The sequence below is a fragment of the Pan paniscus genome, chromosome 1, assembly GCF_029289425.2.
Source record: "Pan paniscus chromosome 1, NHGRI_mPanPan1-v2.0_pri, whole genome shotgun sequence".
Taxonomy (NCBI): Eukaryota; Metazoa; Chordata; class Mammalia; order Primates; family Hominidae; genus Pan; species Pan paniscus.
The window spans coordinates 53,523,825-53,548,454 of record NC_073249.2 but is presented as its reverse complement, the minus strand read 5'-3'; the positions used below and the strand labels follow the sequence as shown (position 1 = coordinate 53,548,454).

General features: G+C 35.1%; 1 protein-coding gene across 4 annotated transcripts in view; it reads right to left on the bottom strand.

Annotated features, from left to right (window-relative positions):
* The window catches only part of KCNT2 (potassium sodium-activated channel subfamily T member 2), a 390,920-nt gene that overhangs the window by 37,874 nt on the left and 328,416 nt on the right, over nucleotides 1–24,630 (bottom strand). For 2 of the 4 annotated variants that reach the window (XM_008974047.5, XM_008974048.5), the window contains 4 exons: nucleotides 21,984–22,085; nucleotides 18,591–18,674; nucleotides 17,177–17,305; nucleotides 9,779–9,799 (listed from right to left, as the gene is read on the bottom strand). In XM_008974047.5, the coding sequence (XP_008972295.3) occupies nucleotides 9,779–9,799; nucleotides 17,177–17,305; nucleotides 18,591–18,674; nucleotides 21,984–22,085 (336 nt within the window). The remainder of the gene's footprint in view (nucleotides 1–9,778; nucleotides 9,800–17,176; nucleotides 17,306–18,590; nucleotides 18,675–21,983; nucleotides 22,086–24,630) is intronic. The other 2 variants (XM_003820605.5, XM_003820604.5) reach the window with 1 other exon arrangement.

The window sequence follows — 24,630 nt, the reverse complement described above, 5'->3', positions numbered from 1 at the left end:
TTAAGAGATAATATTAAATAACCCACAAATTCATGCTAGTGGTTTTTCACTACTATCAAACGAAGCACCTCTTTCTCCATCCAACCTCATCTACATTTTGGTTATTATCTCTAAAAGATAAATCAAATATAGTTACTGTTATATTTCTGGTTATTTCCATCTCTTTTTTATGATACATTTTTAAATGTACACATTAACTTGCACATTTACACCTCTTTGATGACTTGGTTTTACTGCATTGTGTGTATATGTGTGTGTGTGTTTAATTCAATCTCTACTTTCTACTTATACTTTGGTCTCTGTGGAATTTGGAATCTAGCTAATTTATTATCTTGGCATTCTTTCTCATCCTGCTGTTGATTTTTTTTTCTTGATCTTTCAAAGCTGTCATTTGGAAACAGCTGGTTTATAAGGCTTCAATTTCTTAATGCTTTTCCTATTGCCTTAAGCACAGAAAAATCTTATGTTTTTGTTCCTGTTTTATAACACTGAATATTAATATCATGTAACTGCTAACCACTTGATGACTGCCTGCTCTTAGAACTTAAATAATGTATCTGAGTTAAAAAGAACAAATTGAGAGGGGACTTTTTCATTGTTTTTAATGGTTTGTCTTATTATACTAGAATTCTGGTGATGTAATTCATAAATGGGAGGATGACAGGCAGAAGGTATATACATTACTTCCTGAGTTTTCATTACTTATTTAGAAATTTAAGTCTTCTCCATCAGCTCAAGATATGGAGACGTTCATTTACCATATCTCATCATATATAGTCTGCCTCCATTTTTGACATTAGACTGCTGACTGCTTTCAAGTGCCAACACTCTTCCTTTCCCTTCTGCCCCATGGATGGGGAAGCTGGTAAGTCCCAGTCTACATGTAGGACCTCACTTCAGCCCCAATATATATATATATTTTTAATTTTAAAAATTATTTATTTATTTATTTATTTTAAGACAGGGTCTTGCTCTGTTGCCTAGGCTGGAGGGCAGTGGCAGGATCTCTGCTCACTGCAACCTCCACCTCCCAGCTCAAGCAATCCTCCTGCCTCAGACTCCCGAGCAGCTAGGACCACAGGCATGGAGCATCACGCCTGGCTAATTTTTGTATTTTTGTAGAGATGGGGTTTCACCATATTGCCCTGGCTGGCCTAGAACTCCTGAGCTCAAGCTATCCTCCCATGTCAACCTCTCAAAGTGCTGGGATTACAGGCGTGAGCCACCATGCCCAGCCCAGCCCCAATGCTTAATCGTGATGAAAGCCAAGCCAGTTTCTTTTCCTTGCTCTTTCCAGCCCAAGCCATTTTTTGACCTGGTTGGAAGCCTGCCTCACTCTCCATGGAAAGCCTCATTATATGAGTTGTAGCCCTTTCAATACCCTCTTAGTGCAGGTGTGCAATCATCAGTCTCAACAGGACTGGATTTGGGATGGTGGTTGGGTATTATCCCATCTATGAAAGGTAGTCTTAACAACTGGCACAGCAAGGGGTATCTAGGCAATGACCACCACCACTGGGGGTCTCTCTTCTTATGTTTTGCCTTGTTAATTTGTTGTATTGTCGAGACAATTATGCTGTTTGGGTTTTTTTCTGCCCACTGGCAAGCATACTTTAACCTGTGCAAATTTATGCTGCATTTGCTGAGTCTTTCCAAGTTTCTGTTTAGAATTAAATGAACTTAATGCCTGGAAGCATCAGTAATATTTAGGAACGGGAGTTTGGTAATAGCTCCATGTCATGTGTCTTAGCCCAGACCTATCTTTGTGTCTAATATTGAATCAAGTGGTTGGTATCCAGTAAGAAATGTGGCTGACACTAGGCACAGGGGAATAATTCCTACTGTGTGATCACTGGTTGTATGTCTCAACCATGCATCAGCCCCCATTCTAAAGTGTGTAAGTGTGTCCTAGGAAAAATACCTGTTACTTTGTGCATTATACAGGTCCATTGGGTGGTTGCTTGTATGGAAGAAGAGGAGTTACCATGTGGAATGCTGAGGTTCACACTCCTAAAAGGAGATAGCTCATGTGTCCACCCCCAAAAATGCTTCTGCTGCTGTTGCCATCTATGCCTCCATAACAACACAGTTCCTGATCCCCACAGTTATAGAGAAAAGCAAACATGGGACTCTGTGGCATACCCAAGAGGTTAATTCAAACCCAACTTCAATCTAGGGAACTTAAAATCTGATGAAGCAACCATTGCCATCAGGGAGGCCCATAACCCTGATGATACTTACTTGAGACTCTCTGAAGGAGGCTTGTAAAAATGAGCAGGATAGAAAACAAAAACAAAACAAACAAACAAACAAAAAACAGCACCAGCCCCAACAACAAAAACAAAACTGGATATAGGAGGAAGAAGCAGAAAACTGGATACACAGGGGAAAACAAAAATGTAAACAGAAGTCTATAATTTGTCCCACTTGGAAATTCTTAAATTACTTGAAGAACTTATAAAGGCAGGTAAGTTTGCTGAATGGTGTTGTGCCTCTACAACATAAGCTCCAAATTAACTTATATGTTTCCTGAGATGCACCCATTGGCAAAAGTTAAGAAACTTAATCAAAGTTGAGGATCGAACTATAGTTATCACTGAAGATGCCACTAAATTTAAACAAAGTACCCTAAATATGGGAATTGCACTAAAATAAAGGTACCTCCCCTTACTCTTATGGAGGTGATTATCACATATAAAATACAGGGCAAATAAATATACCTTATCTTAACCATCAGAATTACTTTCTGGCCTAAATACTCCATGGTCATAACAGATATTGTCTAAAAATATCCCATAGTAGACATGGATGCTCTGAACCAATTAATGACAAATTAAAGTAAATCTAATCAAATCTTTGACATGTACAAGTAGTTTGACAATATAGAATCACATGCATTTTCTGTCTTCTCAATAAAAGTAGTTAATAAGGACTACAATAACTGGAACAAGGAACCCCTTACCTAAGAACTATTTAGAGAAGGGGTAATAGTCACCACTGCTTCTCCATTTAATAGTCAAATTTGGCCTGTTCTTAAACCTGAAAAAAATAAATGGAGGCTGGTAGTAGATCATCCAAAGCTTAATGCTGTGGTTCCACATATTAAGGCCACCATTACTTGGTGACACTACTGACTCCATTCAATCAGCAATTTGTAAATACTTTGTAGTCATAAAGTCATAAGGATTTGACAAATATGTTCTATTAAGTGCCTCTTTTGATAGCCTCTTACACTCCTAAAAGGAGATAGCTCATTTGGCCACCCACAAAAATGCTCCTGCTGCTGTTGCTGCCTATGCCTCTGTAACAACACAGATCCCGATCCCCACAGTTACAGGGAAAGGCTTATAGCTTTTCTTTACCTTCAAAAGAACTCAAACTTCTCTACCTGACTACACATAGAATACTTAAACAGTCCTGCTGTCACAAACAATCCCTCGGCAGGCAGATCTTTACTGCATCCAAGTTTCTGTGGGAAAATAGGTATGACATTACATTGATGCCATGCTCTTCTAAGGAGATTCCTTTGATACACTCATTAAGGATGAATAAACATTCAAAAAGGAGCTCACAAGAAAGAATAGACCATTGTCTTATACAAACTGCAAGGTTCCCCAGTGTAGTCAAATTTCTGAGCATTATTTGATCAAAGGCTACTTCATCACTGACACTCTCGAGAAACAATGACCTGTCAGTATCCACAACGTTAAGACAAAACTAACATTTTTAGGCCTTTTGGGGTTCCGGATGGAAGATATTCCTCATTAACAAGTATCACTTTTTACTTAAGCCCATTTATGCTCCTACTTGCAAACTGGCCCACACTGAATTAGACCCCTTAAAACAGAAGGCTCTAGAATCTCTCCAAATTGCAATTACAATAGGCAATCACATTGTTCACCTCTTCTACTGCCTCCTGCATCAACCACAGTGGTGCTCGTGGGCTTCTGGTAGCAAAAACTATCCTCCTTGGTTACATGCTATATACCATTAGAACAGCAACTGCTGGTTGCATACTGAGCTCTACTGAAATCAGATGCCCTGTACTCAGGACTGTGCACTCAGTGGTCCACTGTGCCTTTGGTTATGAAAGCATCACCCTGCAAGTCTGACATAGCCACCAAAGACTCTACAGGAAAGGGCCAAACTTGGGCATAAGTCACTTGCAGGAAGGAAAAGTTTCCCCTATCCTCAGCCCCTTGTCATATGCCATGATACTTGAGCATGTCACTCCTATCCTAAATCCCTTGGCTACCTAGGGAGCCCCTTGGGATTAATCAAGCGAACAGTGCATGGACGGTGGTATTGTGTTAAATGTGATGAAGCTCACTGGAGAACTGCTGCTTTTGATCCCTTAAAATGACAGACCTAACAAAGGACAGGACCCAAAGGTTAGCAGGGAATCATTTGAGCACTAGACACCCTGGATAAAAACAGGTCCCACTTGCACATTTCTACAGACTCTTGGGTCACTGCCTGTGGTTTGGCCATCTGGTCCAGCCAACGGCAGAAACAATTCCTTATCCAAGGTTGCCCTCCAAGGTAAAGAACTCTGGGAATCCCTTGCCTCATACATACACAAAATAATAATCAAGGTCACACATGTCTTTACACATACATATACACCTACACATTTAAGACCATAATACAAGGCTCATCAAAACAATTCTTACCACCTTCTATGTTCCAGACATCATTGAAAGTGACCAAGACATGAATTTCACTTTTCCAAAATACACAATGCTGTGCTTTTGAACAAGGCATTTAAGATAACTTTCATCTCCCTACTAACCACAGGCTACAAGCTTCATGGAGCATTTTATTAAATGAAACAAGGCACATTTCAGACACCCATCCAACATCACGAGTGAACTGTGACAGTGTCTCACTCCAGTTTTGATGTTTGACTGCTGACAGCTTTCAAGATCCAATGCAACCTTCTGCCCCAGATTTGAGCTAGTTGATAAGAATGCCTGGGCACTTCTTCCTTTTTCCCTAGCAGGAAGTTTATGCTCCTTATACATGAGAAACCTCACCCAAAACCCAGCCCTAAACATGATAAAGGCCAAAACAAAAATGATCCGCTCCCTCAGACCTACTTAGGAGCCCATCTTGCTCTCCCCACAAAAAAAAAGAAACTCATCAAAAACTCTTGGGGCATATGTGGCATCCTCAGTTTTAACATCCAAACCAAATTTTGGGTGAATTCTCCACACTGCCTCTGTGGAGTGGTAAAAATTCTCCTCAGAACTATATCCAGTTTATGTATACAATCATTAGATCTAGGTAAAAAATAATAATAATAATAAAGAAATAATGCAATACATGTCTCATCCACTTAGCACTTTATAATCTGTGAAGAAATCAAAGGCATACAATCATAAACAATTACATAATAATTAAGGGTAAAATAATAGGTACCAAAATTAATGACAGAGGTGGTACGAATTGTGTAAAGATGGAATTAATGTAAGTGTGAGCAGATCTGAAAGAATGATTCTATGTTAAGAAAGATATCTGTGATTGACTTTAGCAAATATATGTTGAGCACTTGTGCAAAGCACATTGGATACAATAATAAAAACGTAGGCATGATTTCCATACTATTTATTTGGTATGGACTATAGTGGCCCAATGGTCTGGTTTCAACATGCGAGTGTGTGTATATGTGTGTGTGTGTGTGTGCATGTAGGTGTAAAACCTACACACTACAAGGTAGGCCAGAGGGGCTATCACTCAATCACCTTCAGTGTATTATAGTCCAGAAGTTTAGAGGTAAGCTCCCAATTTCAAGTTTTATATTTCAGTATTTTCAGTTGTGGAGTAGTAAGCAGAAAAGAAATTAGGAATTACGAATATGGGAATATATACAAAAATTAGCTATCATGGAGGCCCAGGAAGAAGTATTTTTCTTGGAATGAAATAAGGTGTTGGGTATTATCAACTAGCTCTTACTACAGCTTTTTTTTCCCCTGTAATCTACATGCCATAAAAAATACCTATTGTTATAAAGACATCGAAGAAGAGGAGAATTGAGAAAATGTTATTAGTTTATTTAGCAATGCTTATGGTGGAAGTTTCAAATACACGTCATGCATCTTGCATTCATACAAGTATGCTACAGAGGTTACCAATGATCCTGAGAAATAAATTTTCCAAATAACAATTTTCAATATTTAAGGTTTACAATCCTTTTGTAACATACTCATAACTTTTGAGTTGTGGTGTTCAGAAATTTATTTTAAATACTTAATAAAATTGCCTTAATTTTCTCATGTTTCTCCATCATATGACTCCATTTATGTCACTACTACTATTTTTTAGTTGTTTTTCTTATGAAATCAGACTATTTCTGTTTTCTTTCACTGTGCAGTAGTGGGATGTTTTTTATCTTTTCTGAAGGTATAGAATTGCTTTTCTTTTAAAAGTTAGTGCAAATTTTAAAAATAATATTATTAGCACCAAAATTATTATTGATGTAAATTTGATAACTACTTTTTTGGATCTCAAAACATGTCTTTACCCATCTACTATTTATTTGGTAGGGATTATAGTGGCCCAAGGTCTAAATCAGCCTAGCCCAAATCAAGACTGATTTCATTATAATTAATTTTTCATTTGTTAGAAGACTAAAGAACGGTTTCTTTAACCAAAGGGTTCATTTTATGTCTAAATGTCTAGAAATCACATCACCAAATATAAAAACGTATTTGCTTTCTACACACAAAAAATTAAGTATGTATGCTTAGGTTTGTATATATTATGCATATTTATATATATATTTGTAAAGAATATTGCTAGACAGCTGAATCACGTTAGACTCTATAATTGACTTACAAACAAAATCAACAAAGAGAAAAGCATTGTATAAACACACAAATTCAACGTACGCATACAGGCAGTCAAATAGTATGCATCATTAAAATCACAGTTTCATTGCCAGCTCTGTTAACTTAGCGGTGCAATTTATAATTTTCCAGAATTACCAAAATATATAGTCTAAAGCAATGGTTTCAACATGCATGTGTGTGTATATGAGTGTGTGTGTATGTGTGTGTGCGTGTAAGTATAGAACCTATACACTATAAGGTAAGCCAGTTACTGAAATATATAGACTAAAGCAATGGTTTCAACATGCAGGTGTGTGTGTGTGTGTGTGTGTGCATGTATGTGTAAAACCTACACACTACAAGGTAGGCCAGAGGGGCTATCACTCAATCACCTTCACTATATTATAGTCCATAAGAAAGGACCTAACTGTGAAGCTTTCAAAAGCCAGTACAGTGATTCTAATGTGAGTACAGCACCTCCCCAACCATACACAAAAGATTTTAAACACACACACAACCACACACACACACACACACACACACACACGCATAATTCCCTTATCCTTTGCAGCATCTGAGAACCAATGGATAAATAAGCCTGTGGAAAGAAAATTTTTATGTTACATGCAATGCTTTAATTAAAGAAAAGAATACTGTAAGACCTGGTAAATACAAATATTTGTATTCTTATGTAAATAGTCTATCTAAAATAGTACTATGGATCTAAATATACCACTGCTTACAGATCATGACTTCCTTATGAAGACCTAGGGAACTTAAATCAACTTTATAATTTTCTCTTCAGTTTTCATTTTGTAGACTAGCAGCCATTTGACAGGGAGCTGTGATTAAAAGCTTAAGTTATTTTCTGTGGCAGTGCTAAGTACAAGAATGATCTTTAGGCAGTTTAAGACGTTAAGTGGACAGAAAGCCATGACTACGTAGTTAAATTAAGTCAAATAAATTGGATGCATTAAATAGCCTCTTGTTAGTAAGTGTGCCAGTGAAACTCTTATTAAGTTAAAGTAGGTAAATAATGAAATAAGAAATGCTTTCCCGGGTTTGAGAATGAATGAGATTAAGAATCAGTAGAAGTAGAAAATATTAGGAAAAAAATATAAAATAAGGTAAGAGAAAGATTTAAGAGTACAGTTTTTGTTAGAGAGTGAAACAAAATTACAGATGAGCTCAGACTCATTATGTCTGCGAGTGTGTGTTTGTGTGCGCCTATCTGTGAATTAGGATGCATCGAAGGTTAGTGAACACAACTGTGCTTGACTAATATGAAAGTACTTAATCACGAGAATACTTACTTTATATATTTTATTTACAACTTTAAGTGAATTGACATGAACATTCTCTGAGGTGGTATCATCCACCCAAAAACAATGCACCAATGAAGAATGATGAAGTAAGATCTATGTTATTCTATGAGCTTTGCCACAGAATTACTTGCTTTTAACACTGAACAACTCACTCCACACATCTCTGCCTTTCTTCTACCTTGTGAAATGATAAGAATATGTTTTTTACTTAATCTTCACTCTGCTACATATAGCCAAAATTCAGGCACAGCTAGTAAAAGGAGAGGGCAAGATTTAAACTCAGATCATTGTGTTCCAAGCCCAGTGCTAATTAGTCAGGCAAAATAATTGGATAAGTGACTTGTCCAGGAATGGGACAAAAGGATAGAGTAGCTTAAAATCCAGCAATAAAAATTTTTATTTGAAATAGTAGGCATCAGATATACACTACGGATTCTTTATCATGTGAGTAAAGAAAAATCATCATCAATCTGGCTGCACTATGCAAGATATTGAAGGGAAGAAAGTTTTGGTATATTAAATCCACCAAAATTAATTAAATCGAAGAAAGGCCATGAAGTTTTTATGTCAACCCTCTGAAAAACCTTTTTTTTACTTATGTATCTTAAAAACTTACCTGGATGCATTTGGTGCCTAGTGTTACTCAATAAATATTTGTAATTCTGGTAGATAACAAGATGGAGAGGATCTTCCAGATAAAGTTCATGTATTTGTGTTTCATGTTAAGGAATTAGAACAGATAGAGCTACAAACCCAGCTTTGCCATCTATCAACATAGATGACTTGTTGAAACCACAGGAAGCGATTAACGCCCCAAGGTGATGTGTAGAAAAGACCAAAAAAACTATAAACATCTTTTGTAAACATGTGGTTTATTTCACTCAGCGTAATCTTGTCCAGGTTCATCCATGTTGTTCTCCTTCTCTCAAAAAGTCAAATTCATGGAAAAAGAGTAGGACTGTGGTTACCATTGGCCAGAGGATGGGGGAAATGGGAAGATGATGGTTAAAGATAACCTTCTGTTATGAAGTGAATAAGTTCTGGATACCTAAAGTACAGCATGGTAACTACAGTTAATGTATCATATGCTTGAAATTTGCTAAGAGAGATCTTAAGACGTCTCACTATAATATTATTAAGAATATTTACATACACCATTGTTAAGTAAAACATCTTCTGAAATAAATCAGTCTGAAATCTATAACCTTTTATGTCTAATTAGAGAATGCACTAAGAATAACATAAGGGTTCTCCTGCATAGTAGATAAAGGAGGTCTACTCTAAAAAGTTGAAAAGCAAAAGAAAACTAGTTTTCTAATCACTTTAAAAACCATGATAATATCTTGAAATATCTTCCATTATTAACTTTAATTAGCACACAAATATCGAAACATATACTTCTTAGAATTTAATCTTTACAATGGCAAATTCCAGGAAATTTACTGGGGAAATATAAGTACATTAATTTGAAAAGAAAACATTTATATGCATTTAAGTTTAAATGATTTATTTCATTTTAATGTCTGAGTATTAAATTCAATATTTAATATTATTTTTCTTTAATAGCTCTGAATTAATATATTACACCATTTGAGGAAAGGGAAACAAACAGAAAATACTTACTTGTGATGCTATTTTTCGAGACTGACACAACGGGAGGGAAAAAGAAACACACAAAACACAGTTTAAACAATGACTAAACAATAGATGCATGCAACAATCAGTAACAAGGACAAAATGTAACATATACCCACATAACAAAATCCAATTTCATGCATATTTCTCGTAGGGCTTTGGAACAAAATTAGGTAAAGAATAAGCTATTATTTTTAAAGATTCAGTCTTGTTAGATTGTTTTTGTTTTGCTGAAATTGTCTTCCCATTGTAATAGTAGAGTGTTAATGATTGGCAGACGGGACAATGGTTATTCCACTATGCACATTTTTGGAAGTTACAAGATTTATTCACTATAAAAGTAGCCATAATCCAGGGTAACACATTCCACAAATGTACTCCATACACTATAAAAGATGTTGGTACATTAATATGCTTTAAGGATAAAAGTTTGATAGAAAAAGTGGTGCTTGTAGAAGAAAATAAAATAATCGGTAGTAGCTTATAAAGCTACTATAGTCATAACAGAATACTTGATATAATTATTGACACTCTATAATCATTATTGGTGTTAATATTTGTACTATTTTTTAATTTCAGATCTTACAGTAAGATTGATTTTTTCTCCTACATACATATGTATTTAAGTTAGTTGACAGAAATATTCTGAGCTTTCATATTGGCTATGGAATCTAAAATAATTGATTTCCTTAATCAATGTATCATAGCTAAGTAGGGGTTATAAATAAAAATCATGCTGTCTTATTCTTCAAATTTAAAGAACAATAGTCTATTCATTTTTGAATAGGTGGAAGTAACATTTTCAAGTATACTATTTGATGTAATATAACTTGTAATATAACTCATCTAGTGTTAGTATTATAAGTATTATAATAGTATTATCTATAATTGAAAATATAAGAAATGCATAATAAACATTTGATTGTGGGTTTCTTGAAACTATTTCAGGATTCCTTACACATGACACAATGGAATAAATGTTTGAGAGAATAATAGCAAAGAATGGACAGGTAGAATTTTAAAACCATTCAATCCTAAACCTTATTAAAATAATCTTAACAAGATTTTATAATAGGTAAATTTGTATCTTAATAATATATTTTAAAAGCTACTTCCCATTGTAATAGTAAACTGTTAATGATTGGCAGATGGGACAATGTTTATTCCACTATGCACATTTTTGGAAGCTACAAGATTTATTCACTATAAAAGTGGCCAAAATTCAGGGTAACACATTCCACAAATGTACTGCATACACTATAAATGATGTTGGTATATTAATATGCTTTAAAAGATGTTTTTCTGGTTTCTAGTAAAATGTTCACTGGTTATAGTATACTTCAAACAAATGAGATTTTCTGCACACTGGAAAACTGGAGGCAAACATAGGTCTACCTTTTCTTAACCAAAGGACAAATATGCTTAATAATTCAGAATTGTTCAGATTTTGGAAAATTAATACTATGTTATATGCTATATGGTAGCTAATACCCCCAGTGGAACCTAGGTAGCCTTCATTTTCAAAAATTAATATTTCTGCAATGAAAAGTATAAATATTCACTCTCAATGGAATAAGTAAACATTATAAATAATCTCATGAAAATTAAGGTGACATTTTGCCACTAAATGACTTCAGGGAGCCTTTTGGCATTTTATACTTTTGTATTATGGATTGAGAAGGAAAATATTGATCCTTTTTGTCCACTAAGAGTAATATGTGTCCCTGTCCTTCCTGTATATGTTTTTCGAACCAGGAGTATCTGATGTTTGTCAAAATTCCCTGAACTGAAAACACATAGATAGTGGCAGAAGTTCTCCTGGCATGGAGGGCATATGACTAATTATGAATGGGCAGTTCCATCTCTACTCTGCTTTCCATAGACTGATTTTCCAGCCACTGTGTGCACCCTCACTTTACTTTCTGCTTGTGTTTGTGTGACTTCTCCTTTCACTAATCTACATCACACCAGAAAAAAATGAGATAGTATTCCAGGCCTTCTATAAATGTTAATAGTTTTGATTATCAATGTTCTTTACCAACATTTGTCTTTTTAAAAATGTCAGCTAAACATTAGGCAGTGCTTTCCCACCCCCACAGCCAAAGCAGTTATATCAGAGATATAAAAAATGATAACTTTTGTTTTCTCTACTCAGAACATGGAAAGATGACAGGCTGGAAAATGATGTGGCATGAAAACCTGCATCTGCCTTTAAAAGTTTTTTTTTTTTTTTCATGAATAAACCAGAAAGCAAAGCCTAAAGTCTTTATATTAGTTTATCCTTATGTAAAAAGTTGATATTTAATAAATGTTCTTCATAGTACAGAGTAGAATTTAGCACTTAAATGTGTATATACTAAAGAAATAATTAATGAAAGGGTCTGATATCACCACATTATGCCTTTACATCTATTAGTGCTTTTTACTAGTTATACATGCATGGTTTGAACAGTCAGAAAATGTTATAGCTGGTTTAGAAAAATAGCAGCTTATAGCATAATATCTCTTAATTCCCTCTCATAAGACCCATCTACTTTTGCCTCTTTTAGTTGGATATGTTGTTCTTTCTCTCTCTGTTTCTATAGAATATGCCTGATTATTATTTCATGTTTTTTTCAGTTTCTGCTTTTATCTATTGACTTCTCACTCTGCAAGAAGAGTCATTCACAGTCTTTTCCATATATTCCACTACCTTTGCTCTCATCATCTCAAAATAGTTCAACATAATTTTTATTGGATCAAAATTCAGGACATACCATGACTAAGTATACTTTACAGATAAGATATATAGGTACGTGGTTAGTATTCATTTCCTGCACACATTCTTTCATTGTTGATAACGATGTTATATTCCTAAGGTCAGTAATTGCTTTATTGTATTAATTCCTTTGATATGTACTTAGATATATGCAATAATTCATCCTGAACTCTTTGGCAACTTTCTAATATTAATTTAAAACATTGAGATTCATCAGGAAGTCTATAGATTTAATCTTCCTAAAGAATTCTCTCTGAAGCCTTCTGACCTGCTCTAGGTCTCCCTTTATGCTTGGGGGTCTTTACATCACCATCCTATTGATCCTCTTTACTTCATTCTTGTCGCTGGTTTCCATAAAACGTCTGGTTTCCTGCAGATCATTATTTCTCCTTCATTTTATTCATTCATTTTGGTGGGAGTAGTTTCCTTAGACAGCAGACTTGGGAAGGATATTTTTGGAGAATATATATACTTGATATTTGATTTATTCTACTCTTACACAACTTTGCTTTGACTGGATAAAAAAATCTAATTTGAAAATAATACTCTTTCAAAATCTTGAGAGCATTGTTTCATTTTATTCTGGCTTGTGGTATTGCTGTTGAGAAAACCCCAATAGTACCTTGTATGTGAGCTATCGCACGTCTCCTGCTCATCTCTCCAAAAGATTTTAGGATCCTCTCCTTTCCTTCAGTGTTTTGAAAGTTGGTGATGTGATTCACTGTTTAATTCACTGTTGTGGACACATTGTAACCCTTACCATTTGGAAACTAACACACTACTGATTTTTCTAGAATTATTACAGTAATATTTCTTCAATTTGTATGCATTTCCTCTTTCTTGAAATCTTGTGATTCAAATCTTAGAACTCCTAGACTAATTCTCTAATTTTATCTTTTCTTTACTCTTTGCCCATGTTTTGAATTCTTGCTCTAGTTTATCAATAACTTCCTGAACTTCATATTATAAGCTTTTTCACTTCTGTTGGGAATTTTTAGTTGTCTTCTTCTTAGAGTAAATGACTAATAAGTTAACTGAAAGCTCTGGGTGAGATTCTTTTTATTGCTGCATTTCATGGTGATCTGGCTGGATTACAAACTTAAAGAATCTCCCACATCTGTATTTTTAGGGCCTTCCACGTGGGTTGGTCAGTTTCCCTAAGAAAGAGTCTTTCAATCTGCTGAAGTGTAAAGCGTACAGAATATATATTTTAACTTAGCGTTCAGAATTCAGTGTGATACTCCTAGCCCTCAACTCTTTCCGGGGTCCAGAGGCCACAGACCACTTCCATAGACTAAACCTTTAATATGTGTTCATATGGAGAGACTGACAGCAGCAAAGCTTTCTGAACTGTTGAGGAAAATTGAGATCTGACAGCAACCTAAGCAAAAATATAGACTCTCCAATAGTAATTACTGAACGAAGTTTCTAATTCCTGAAATCTAGTGTCTTTCTTTAAATTCAAGTAAGAGAACAGGGCCATTTTGAACATTAGCGGTTATTTAAATTTCAAAACTTTGTTTTTGAATCATTTCATATTTGAGAGACATGGTGAACGGTCAGAGCCAATTTTATTTTGTTAGATCCACTAAGCTCTTATTCTGCATTTTTATATAATCTGAAAAAAAAATGTTTTCTTCTTTAAATACAAAAAAAACCTCGATGTCTTCATTGGGTCAATATTTAATTGATGTCCCTTCCTACTTTTTTAGTTAAAGATTAATGTAAGAGATATGCACTTTAATGGTATTTTTTTCATCTTGCAAAGCTATGAGCAAAGATAGATATTACTCATCATGGTATCTAAAATCTCCAAATTCAGGAAGCAAATAATATACTCATTCTTTTAAAAAACGACCAAGAAAAACAAATCTTTTGCAAGACGAATTTTATCCTTTCATGTATCAGACCATAATTACTATATAGATCAACATATTGCTATTTTTTACCTTATTTACCAGGAAATTAAAAATAGAAGTCAGGCTCAACTGTAGCACTCAGTTTATGCTAGTACAGTAACACTAACTTCTCAAAACGTTTACAACAAAATATTTTGTTGTAAAAAGTGCTTGATGTTTCTATTGTTTATCTTTGTTAATTGCCTCAATTCTTTCTACAATAGGCAGAATTTAATTTAATAACAATATGTGTGTCAGAAGATGGATTGAATTCAGTACAGAAAAACAAGAGGCATTATTTTTATTTAAAACAGTGTCCTTTTATCATCCCAATGATATATATTTTTAATATAATCTAGATATTTGAGAATTTACAAGCATTTTAATGAGGTAATCTTTATTTGCTATGGGCAGAGTTGATTAAATGTAGTTAAATACCCCTTGATGACAATTCAAATACTCAGTATCCTTTTCCTATCTGCAATGTCAACAGCACAAAAAAGTATTTTAATAATATATGAACATTATTATAATACATAATACTGACATGGACATGGAGTTGACCAAGGCCAGAATTTACTGCATTACAATTCCCAAAGCCTATATGTGAGACAAAAAATCATGGCAACACTCTACTGTATGAAAGTCTTCTTTGTACTTGCTATGGTCAAATAAGAAATGATTTGTATACACTAAATATTTGTTCTCCATCACCCCACAATGCATATGTGAAAACCTAATCCTCAATGTTGATGATATTTGAAGGTGGGGCTTTAGGAAGGTGATTAGATCATGAAAGAGCCTTATAAAAGAGGACTCAGAGAGATCCCCTTCCCTTTCCACCAGGTGAGAATTCAGTGAGAAGATGCCTATCTGAGAACCAGGAAGCAGGTCCGCAACAGACACGTAATCAACTGGTGCCCTGATCTTGGACTTCTCAGCCTTCAAAACTTGAGAATTAAATTTCTGTTGTTTACAAGCCACCCAGTCCATGGTATTTTGTTATAGCTGCCTGAACAGATCATGATCGTGCTTAATTACTTGGGTATGAAAGCACTTGATCTTCTCTTAACCTTTAATTAAATAATATTGTTTTGAATCCAGTATTCTTAAAATTTTAGGCATATCTAGACAAACATCTTACATATTTAACTGTCTGGTTTGTTTTTCCAGTCAGTCATTCCTGATTTTCTCTTGATTTGTCTCATTCTTTGCAGTGTGAACCACAACCACCACAGGAAAAGAAAAACTCGGACTCAGGAGGAGAGACGGCAGCAAAACTCCATTAAAAAAATTTTTTTATTATTATTTGAGACAGAGTCTCGCTCTGTCACCCAGGCTGGAGTGCAGTGGCATGATCTTGGCTCACTGCAACCTCCGACTCCCAGGTTCAAGCAATTCTTCTGCCTCAGCCTCCCAAGTAGCTGGGACTACAGGTGTGCACCACCACACCTGACTAATTTTTGTTTTTTTTTTTTTAGTAGAAATGGGGTTTCACCATATTGGCCAGTCTGATCTTGAACTCCTGACCTTGTGATCTACCTGCCTAGGCCTCCCAAAGTGCTGGGATTACAGGCGTGAGCCACTGTGCCAGGCCACATAGCTCCATTTAACACTCCTGAAGCTAAAGTGACACCACCAAGAAGCAACTCAGAAAAACTAACCTATTTTCTGCTGGTAACTTATATAAGTGTCAAACTATAAATTTGATCAGCAACAACAAAAATCTACCCCGTTATCCTTATGCTTTCTATAAAGTTCTTTTCTATATAGGGATTTATTAATTTTGTCACGAGGTGGTTTAATGATCATAGAAATTACTGAAATGTATGTGTCTGATCTGAGCCTCAAAGTTGAGGTAATTTTGTATCAGACCAAAAAAAATGGCTGACCAAAATTTCTTTTTAATTTGTAATAAATTTGAAGTGTCTGAAGAAAAAAAAATTCAAGAATACAAACCATAATTTACATTAAATAATTTTATAGATATTGATAGAATGATGAATTCATCCAAAATCTTTATTTCAAAAAAGAGTCTGACCTAAAAGGTGATATTACACTAAGGCTATAAAAATTACTTAGAACAACATGAACCACATGAAGTGATCAAATCAAAATGCAAATATGTTTCGGCTGCATGAACTTACCAGAGATTCTCCTTCCATACTAACAAGATCAAGTTTGCTGTTAAATTTACTGAGGTTTACTTTGGGAAGATCTGACACTACTCTTATACTCAGAGTTTTCTTTTGGCTTTAGAGTGGTCACCAATCTAGAGATTGAGAAATGTGAATTTTAACACTTACTAAATTTGCTTTGCTTTGCTTCCTTCAAAATGCTAATATATGCAGTAGGGGTATACATTAGAAATCTAGGTTACTTGCCCTGAGAACTTTTCTTATGTGTCAGAACCTCAAGGTTATTTGTAATTAATTTGCTTCCTGATAATCTTCCAGAAACAGCTAATCCTAGATCTACAAAAGTCATCTAAAGCCCAACATCCATAAACTTAGAACAGCCCCTTAGCCAACAATATTTTTTGGAAGACTGACATAGTTTAGTAAAACAAATAGTTGAAAAAAAATTTGGTTCTGAGATTTAACACTACGTATTCAGGTAGCATTCTTTTTCACTTTCTCTTGCATTTTTTATAAATCAGTTTATAAGCTTATGAATGATTGCACTCATCAGATTAAACATCAAAACAAGAATATTTTGTTATTTCCAAACCTCAGATGTAGTAAGTTTCTGAGACTCAGTCCTGTAGATTCCAATGGGAACATCTCCAGTAGAAGAGCACAACTTCTGATAAAGTCTGGCATAAGTTCTGATCCATAAGTCATCTGCAGTGATTTTCATCTATAATACACACAAATTATTTACATATTAAATGTGTCAGAAATAAAAACCTAGTGGTAACTTTACATTTCTTTATTTGTTTATTTTTGTGGGGGGCAGGGTCTCACTCTGTCACCCAGGCTACAGTGCAATGGTGCAACCATGGCTCACTGCAGACTCAACTGACATCCCTGGCTCAAGCATTTTTCACTTCTTAAAGGGAGAAATTATTACTATTTGGAAATCTCCAAGTAATATTTCATGCTTATCCATGTATTAAATTTATTTATTATGCATCACCAAACTTAAGAAATCCAAGTACTCAATTTAGGGCAGTATGACATTATATCAGTTCGATATCAGTAGGCAATAGAGCACTGGTAATTGACTGGGAAATGTAAAGCATATGGAAACTATTTTGCATGCTGCAATAACTGGAGGCTGCCACTGGTATTTAATGTACAGGGTCTGCTGATGTTACCAAATGCGAAGTGCAAAAGACACTCTAGCACCATACTGACTTGTTCCACCCAATGTTCTAATAATGCCCATATTGAGAAAGATGAATAGTAGAATAAGCATAGTGATACCAGACAGGAAACAAAAATTGTAGTCCCCCTTTGCTTCTTGTAAATCTGAACTGTTACCAAATCATTTCATTCAGCCTACTTGGGCAAAGTATACTTATCTATAAAACAAAGGAGTTAAAAAGCATGATCACCGTTTTCGTGGACAGTATAGTATCCTACGGCAGTTTCAAATTGCCAGTTAACAAAAAAAAATTCATTCAACATTTTTTTTTTTTTAAGATGGAGTCTTACTCTGTTGCCCAGGCTGGAGTGCAGTGGTGCGATCTCGGCTCACTGCAAGCTCTGCCCCCTGGGTTCACGCCATTCTCAGCTTCCCGAGTAGCTGGGACTACAGGGGCCCGCCACCACACCCAGCTAATTTTTTGTATTTTTAGTAGAGATGGGGTTTCACTGTGTTAACCAGGATGGTCTCTAACTCCTGACCTCATGATCCACCCGCCTCAGCCTCCCAAAGTGCTAGGATTACAGGTGTGAGCCTCCATGCCTGGCCAAATTCATTCAGCATTTTACAGAAAATGGCTATTTATTATGACTATTAAGTAAAAATAATATGTTTTCCCTGAAATTTTTAAAGGAATTTAAAAAACTCAAATGCAACTCTGGATTCACAATACAAAAAATAACATATGACATAGAAGAATTAGCAAAGTACATGGTAGATAGATTTCAGAACCTTCTATCACAACAATCTTTTATTCTAGAGATTATTAACTTACAGAACAAAGAAACCCAGATCCTGGTGTAGTGTCCAGTCCCAACAGAAGTCTCGTGATAGAAATCATATAATCCTTCACAAATGACTGCAATATAAACAAACGAACAATATATAAATATATATTTATATATAATGTGTATGAGATGTGTAGAACAGCTAGAAGTGTGAACATCTGACTTCTAAAAGATTATTTCTCATATCACATTTTTAACCCTCCATACAAAAGTAAATTTAATCTATCTTGTTAGTATCCTAGATAAACACGTACAGTTAAGCTGTTCATAAGGAAACATAGGAAATAATTTTTGTCTAGAAATATCTAACTATGCTTATATTTTATGTGTGTTATTAGGCATGATAAAAACATTTTTAGAATTTTTAAAACAAAAACCCCAAATGAAATGATGACTATCATAAAAACTTGAAACAATTAAAACAAATTTTCAATGAAAAATTTCAGTCTTTTTTTAGTATTAAGCTCTAAGCTAGTGAAGTAAATTTCTAAACTATATTTATCATTTATTATTGCATATTCTCTTTCTGCAACACTTCATGATAAAATAGGGCCTTCTATTTATTTATTTATTTATCTGAGACAGAGTCTTGCTGTGTCATCCAGGCTGGAGTGCAGTGGCATGATAGCGGCTCACTGCAGCCTCCGCCTCCCGGGTTCAAGTGATTCTCCTTCCTCAGCCTCCCAAGTAGCTGAGATGACAGGCATGCACCATGGCGCCTGGCTAATTTTTGTATTTTTAGTAGAGACAGGGTTTCCCATGTTGGCCATGCGGGTCTAGAACTCCTGGCCTCAAGTGATCGCCTGCCTTGGCCACCCCAAAATACTGGGATTACTGGCATGAGCCAACACACCAGGCCTAAAATTGAACCTTTAAAAAATTAAGGAGGTGGCTCATGCCTGTAATCCCAGCACTTTGGGAGGCCCAGCACTCCTGGGAGGTCCCAAGAGATCGAGACCAGCATGGCTAACACGGTGAAACCCTGTCTCCACTAAAAATACAAAAAATTAGCTGGGCGTGGTGGCGGGCACCTGTAGTCCCAGCTACTTGGGAGGCTGAGAATGGCATGAATCCCGGGGGGCAGACCTTGCAGTGAGCCAAGACTGCACCACTGCACTCCAGCCTGGGCAACAGAGCAAGACTCCATCTCAAAACAACAAACAAACAAAAAATAGATAAAATGAAATAAATAAATAAATAGATAAATAGAATCATTGCATTTCCCTGGGGTGACAGTGCATCTCTTATATTATTGGAAAGGTTGAAAGCTAGAATAGTCTTTACAGACACAGACCATTTTGTTAGTAAGCAATTAAAGAAAATGTGACTGAAAATAATTCCCAGTCATTCAAGAACCATTGACAGTAGATCAAAAGTCCCACTGAAGAGAAATTATGCTCTGGATTTTACTAATTCAGAAGTCCTCTACTTAAGTGTTTTTCAAAAAAGCCACAAAATAGTTATGAATTAATGCCAGCAATTTTTTAAAATGAAATGGAGTATATTCAGTAAGATAGAAAATAGTACAACAAATTATGAGCAGAAAGGGTAAGTGTTGTTAATATTTTGTTTCAGTTATATATACATACACATCTACACACACACAAATGCAGGTATTTATTGAAATGCAAAATATGTTTACTGTGTCAACATTTAAGACTTTAGGCTGAGCACAGTGGCTCACACCTGTAATCTCAGCACTTTGGGAGGCCAAGGTTGGCAGATCACCTGAGGTCAGGGGTTCGAGACCAGCCTGACCAACATGGTGAAACCTCGTCTGTATTAAAAATACAAAAATTAGCCAGATGTAATGGTGCACACCTGTAATCTCAGCTATTTGGGAGCCTGAGGCAGGAGAATTGCATGAACCTGGGAGCTGGATGTTGCAGTGAGCCGAGATCGCACCACTGCCCTCTAGACTGGGCGACAGAGCAAGACTCTGTCTTAAAAAAAAAAAAAAAAAAAAAAAAAAAAAAATATATATATATATATATATATATATAGTTCTAGTTCACTCTTTCTTCAGAAGTTTCAGAAAATCATGCAATTTCCTGTATCTCTATTTATAACATAAACGTGAGGCAAAAATAAAGAGAAAGAAAAAACTACTGCTTTCCATTTCTATAGAACAGTTTTTAGAACAGTTTTTCTTCTATTTAACTTATACATGAGATTTCCTTACAAGATTTTATTTAAACAGAGGATACTGTGGCTTAAAAAATCTTAAAACTACTGGTGCATAATGGTACCCAAGCATTTGGCTCCTATTGATATAAAATCTTCAGTTTCAACACTGCTCTTCAAATAAACCATCCCCTGCAATTTAATCTCTTTAAGAGATCAGAAGTATGTGTGTTTGGTAACAGTGTTTGGAGTGGGAGCCCTGCCTCCTGTAGTACCCAGATAATATGTCTGGAAACTTTAAGGATAATAGGGGTATTTATTCTACTTTGTTGTGTTTGCTCCAGCTCTTATCTGACATAAGCAGATGGTTCCTGACATTGCTAGAGGCATAATCATGGGCAAAATTATCCCAAAGTTCTGCAGAAAAGCTTTAACTTTCTTTGGATTAGTTTGTTCAGTCAAGCAATTATAGAAGACAGTACATAAATAAGCAAAAAGAATAGGTACAATAAAATTCTGAAATGCTTAATTTGAGATTAATGTTATCAAATAATTTAAAACTCTACAAATATTTCTTTCTTCTTAATGGAAATATTTAGAGATTGTCTGATTACTTGAATCAGAAAAAATGAGATATTACTGCTATGCAGTTTCTGGCAGAGACAAAAACGATGATATTAGTATGAACAAACACCTCCACAAACCTCTTAGCTATGATAAAATGAAAAAGTTAACTTGGCATTCAGGAACAAACTCAATGGTTTTAGTTGTTGTAGTCTTTTCATATTTTTCTAAAATAGGCAACAATCAGCAGATTCTTAAAATGTCCTTAGTTTATCAGTTTATTGACATCAATTTGGTATTTTATTTCAAACCTGGAAAAAATGTATAGTATAAGGAATGCTGTTTTTATTAAGTTGGTAATTTTTTTTTACCTTTTTTAATCCAGTAATACGCTTGGAGTAACATGCAAAATGTACTAAAATATATTAAATATATTAAACACTGCAGGGCACTGGCACAAAAGAATGCCTGAAATAATTTCCGTAGGTTATTTTTTAAAATAGTATTTTTCTTACAAAATGTTTCATAGGAGCATTTATGTCATTAAGTACATGAAATAAAATACTGAATTACTTTTGGAGCCAATTTTAAGTTAATAGCTGCATGTGAAACACTAGATGTATTATTCATTTAAATAAAATCTAAAACAGAAAACAACCATTTTAGAGAAAACAAAAAGAAATATTGTATACCTGATACAGCAGAGTGTCCAACATACTGATGCTAAACACCCTCCCAGCAGCAAAAGGCAGTCGAAACATAAAGGCCAAGTTAGAGCCTCTCTCCCGTTCTTTCTGTTCAGAAATTTGAGATAGAAAAATCTGTGAGCATTCCATATTTTATGCATTTCTGCCTCAGTAAATTGTGTTGACATATGTAAAAAGTTCTCATCATATGGTTCTTGGCTATAAATGTGTCATTACTTCACTGATAATTATATTTTTTAAACTGCCCTTTCGTTTTGCTAACCACATTTTCTCAGTTAAAACACCCAATAGTGAAGAAAGATCAATATTTTTTGTACATTAAGCATGTATTTACTCTTCATACAAGAAGAGACATCATAATGGAAACAAATAAAAATCACTGAAAAAAATGTGGAAAAAAAAAACCTAACGTCACACGATGTACCATAACACTGAACACTGTAAAGAAGACCTGCTTTTAAATATTCTCATGGGTGAGAACAAAAAAATAGGGAGGTAGGCACCTGTTATGGTCTGAATGTTTGTGTCCCCTCAAAATTCATACATTGAAATCCTAATCCCCAAGGTAATAGTATTAGGAAGTGAAGCCTTTGGGAGGTGATTAGTTCATGGAGGTGGAACCCTCATGAATGCAATTGCCCTTTTAAAAAAGAGAAACTCTTTGCCCCTTCTACCATGTACCATCTATGAACTAGGAAATGGGCCCTCACCAGACACCAAATCTCCCAGCACCTTGAATGTGGAATTCCCAGCCTTCAGACAGTGAGAAATTAATATCTGGTGTCTATAAGCCACCCAGTCTACAGTACTTTGTTCTAGTAGCCCTAACAGACTAAAACAGGCTTTGTACATCCAGTAGTCTCTAGCTGTCCATCATCTTAGTTTCATTTCTCCACCTAACTGATAAATTGCACCTGGTATATCAGTTTGCAACTAATCTTCTGTATATCACACACACACACACACACACACACACACACACACGTTGTTTATGTATGTTTGAATGCTTACGAGTTGGGGGGGTGATATGGTGTATGAGGGTTTCTTTTTAAAAATTCTGTTGCAATTTTTTTTTCCTTTAAAAATGAAGGTAAGAGAGCAAATGTCAAATTTGTTTAAGTTTAGAAGAGTTTCTTGAGAATGTAAGTTAAGCTTCTATTTAACAAATGGTAACCTCAAAAATTCTAGTTTCTTTTGTTGACAAATTCCCTTTACTAGGAAGACTGATACAGCTGAAAATAAGAAATCAGAATAAGATACAGAAAATAAGAAATCAACCTTCACTTCTTGAGGCAACAGAAGCAAGCTCCTGTTTCTAATGTAATAAATCTGTGGGTTCTCGTGGAAGGGAAGCCTCCCATCTCACGTGTATCTATAGTGTCTATCTAGTTGAGATGACTATCACTATAAGAGCGTCTTCACTTGAGATACAGGGAGAAGGTAAGGCAAAGGATAGGAAAGTGGTTCCACATTTTTGTCTATGTCTATGAAATCCTAATATATTCTCTAATTTATAAACCTAGGTGTGAAGAGTGCTTAACTTGAACAGCTCATGTGAGTGGCTTGCAGATGACTGGAGTTAGCTGTTCTTATTGTGATATAGCTAGGTTTTCCTGTGAATTTGAGGACAAACCTAGTTCTCGAGGTGTAACAAGTATCCTGGAGAAGACCAAGCCATGATATGTTAAACCCAAATTAAAGGGAGTAGCCAGAATAAAGTGCTGGAACGCCTGAGAATTTGATGTTACATTTACTCTTCAAAACAAACAAACAAACAAACAAACAAACATTCCTTGGTTCAATTACATTACCATTTCACACACTATATTTTTCAAATACAGAACAGTTTTTTAACCTACAGTGCTTATTCCTATAGGAAATGAACTCTTCCCATCTCCACACATCTGAATCCTATTGATATCACCTTAAACAGCAACGCTAATTAAAATTAATTCCATTCACTATTAAAGTCCCCAAACACCAATGTATTCATTTGTGCATTAAAGTAGTCACTTAATAAATATGCGTTGAGAATGCACTTTGTGTAGGGCATCAATCATCCTCAGTGCTAGGAATACAGAGCTCCTATATAGAACTAACAGTATCTTATCAGTTAATAGAAGTATTATGTGTTGAATATGGGCCAGGAGCTAGTTAAACAAACAGGGATATTTTCCTTGTCTGCAAGAACTTACACTGCTGTGAATGGTAACAATAGCAAAATAGGCAAAAACACTTGGGTGAATATATGTAATAATTAGGCAGTAATACATACTTAGGAAGGGCACCTAGCTTATTCTTTTAGTAGAAAAGCCAGAGAGCTGACTTAGAGGTGATGTCTAAGTTGAGACCTAAAATTGAGTAGAAATTTGGGAAGAGTGAGTGTTAAGTTGAAAGCTATAAGCAGAATGTCCAGCATGTTCTCTAGTGGAAGTAAAAAATAAAAATATAATAAATAAATAAATAAATAAATAAAACGCTTGAGAGACTTCAGGAACTACAAACAATCTAATAGCATAGAGTTTAAGTATATGGGTTGAATGGAGAGGTCAGAAATGAGACTGGAGCAATAAGTTTGGACTAGGTCTTAAAGTACCAAGATATGTTTTAAGATAATGGGGATGCAGTTAAG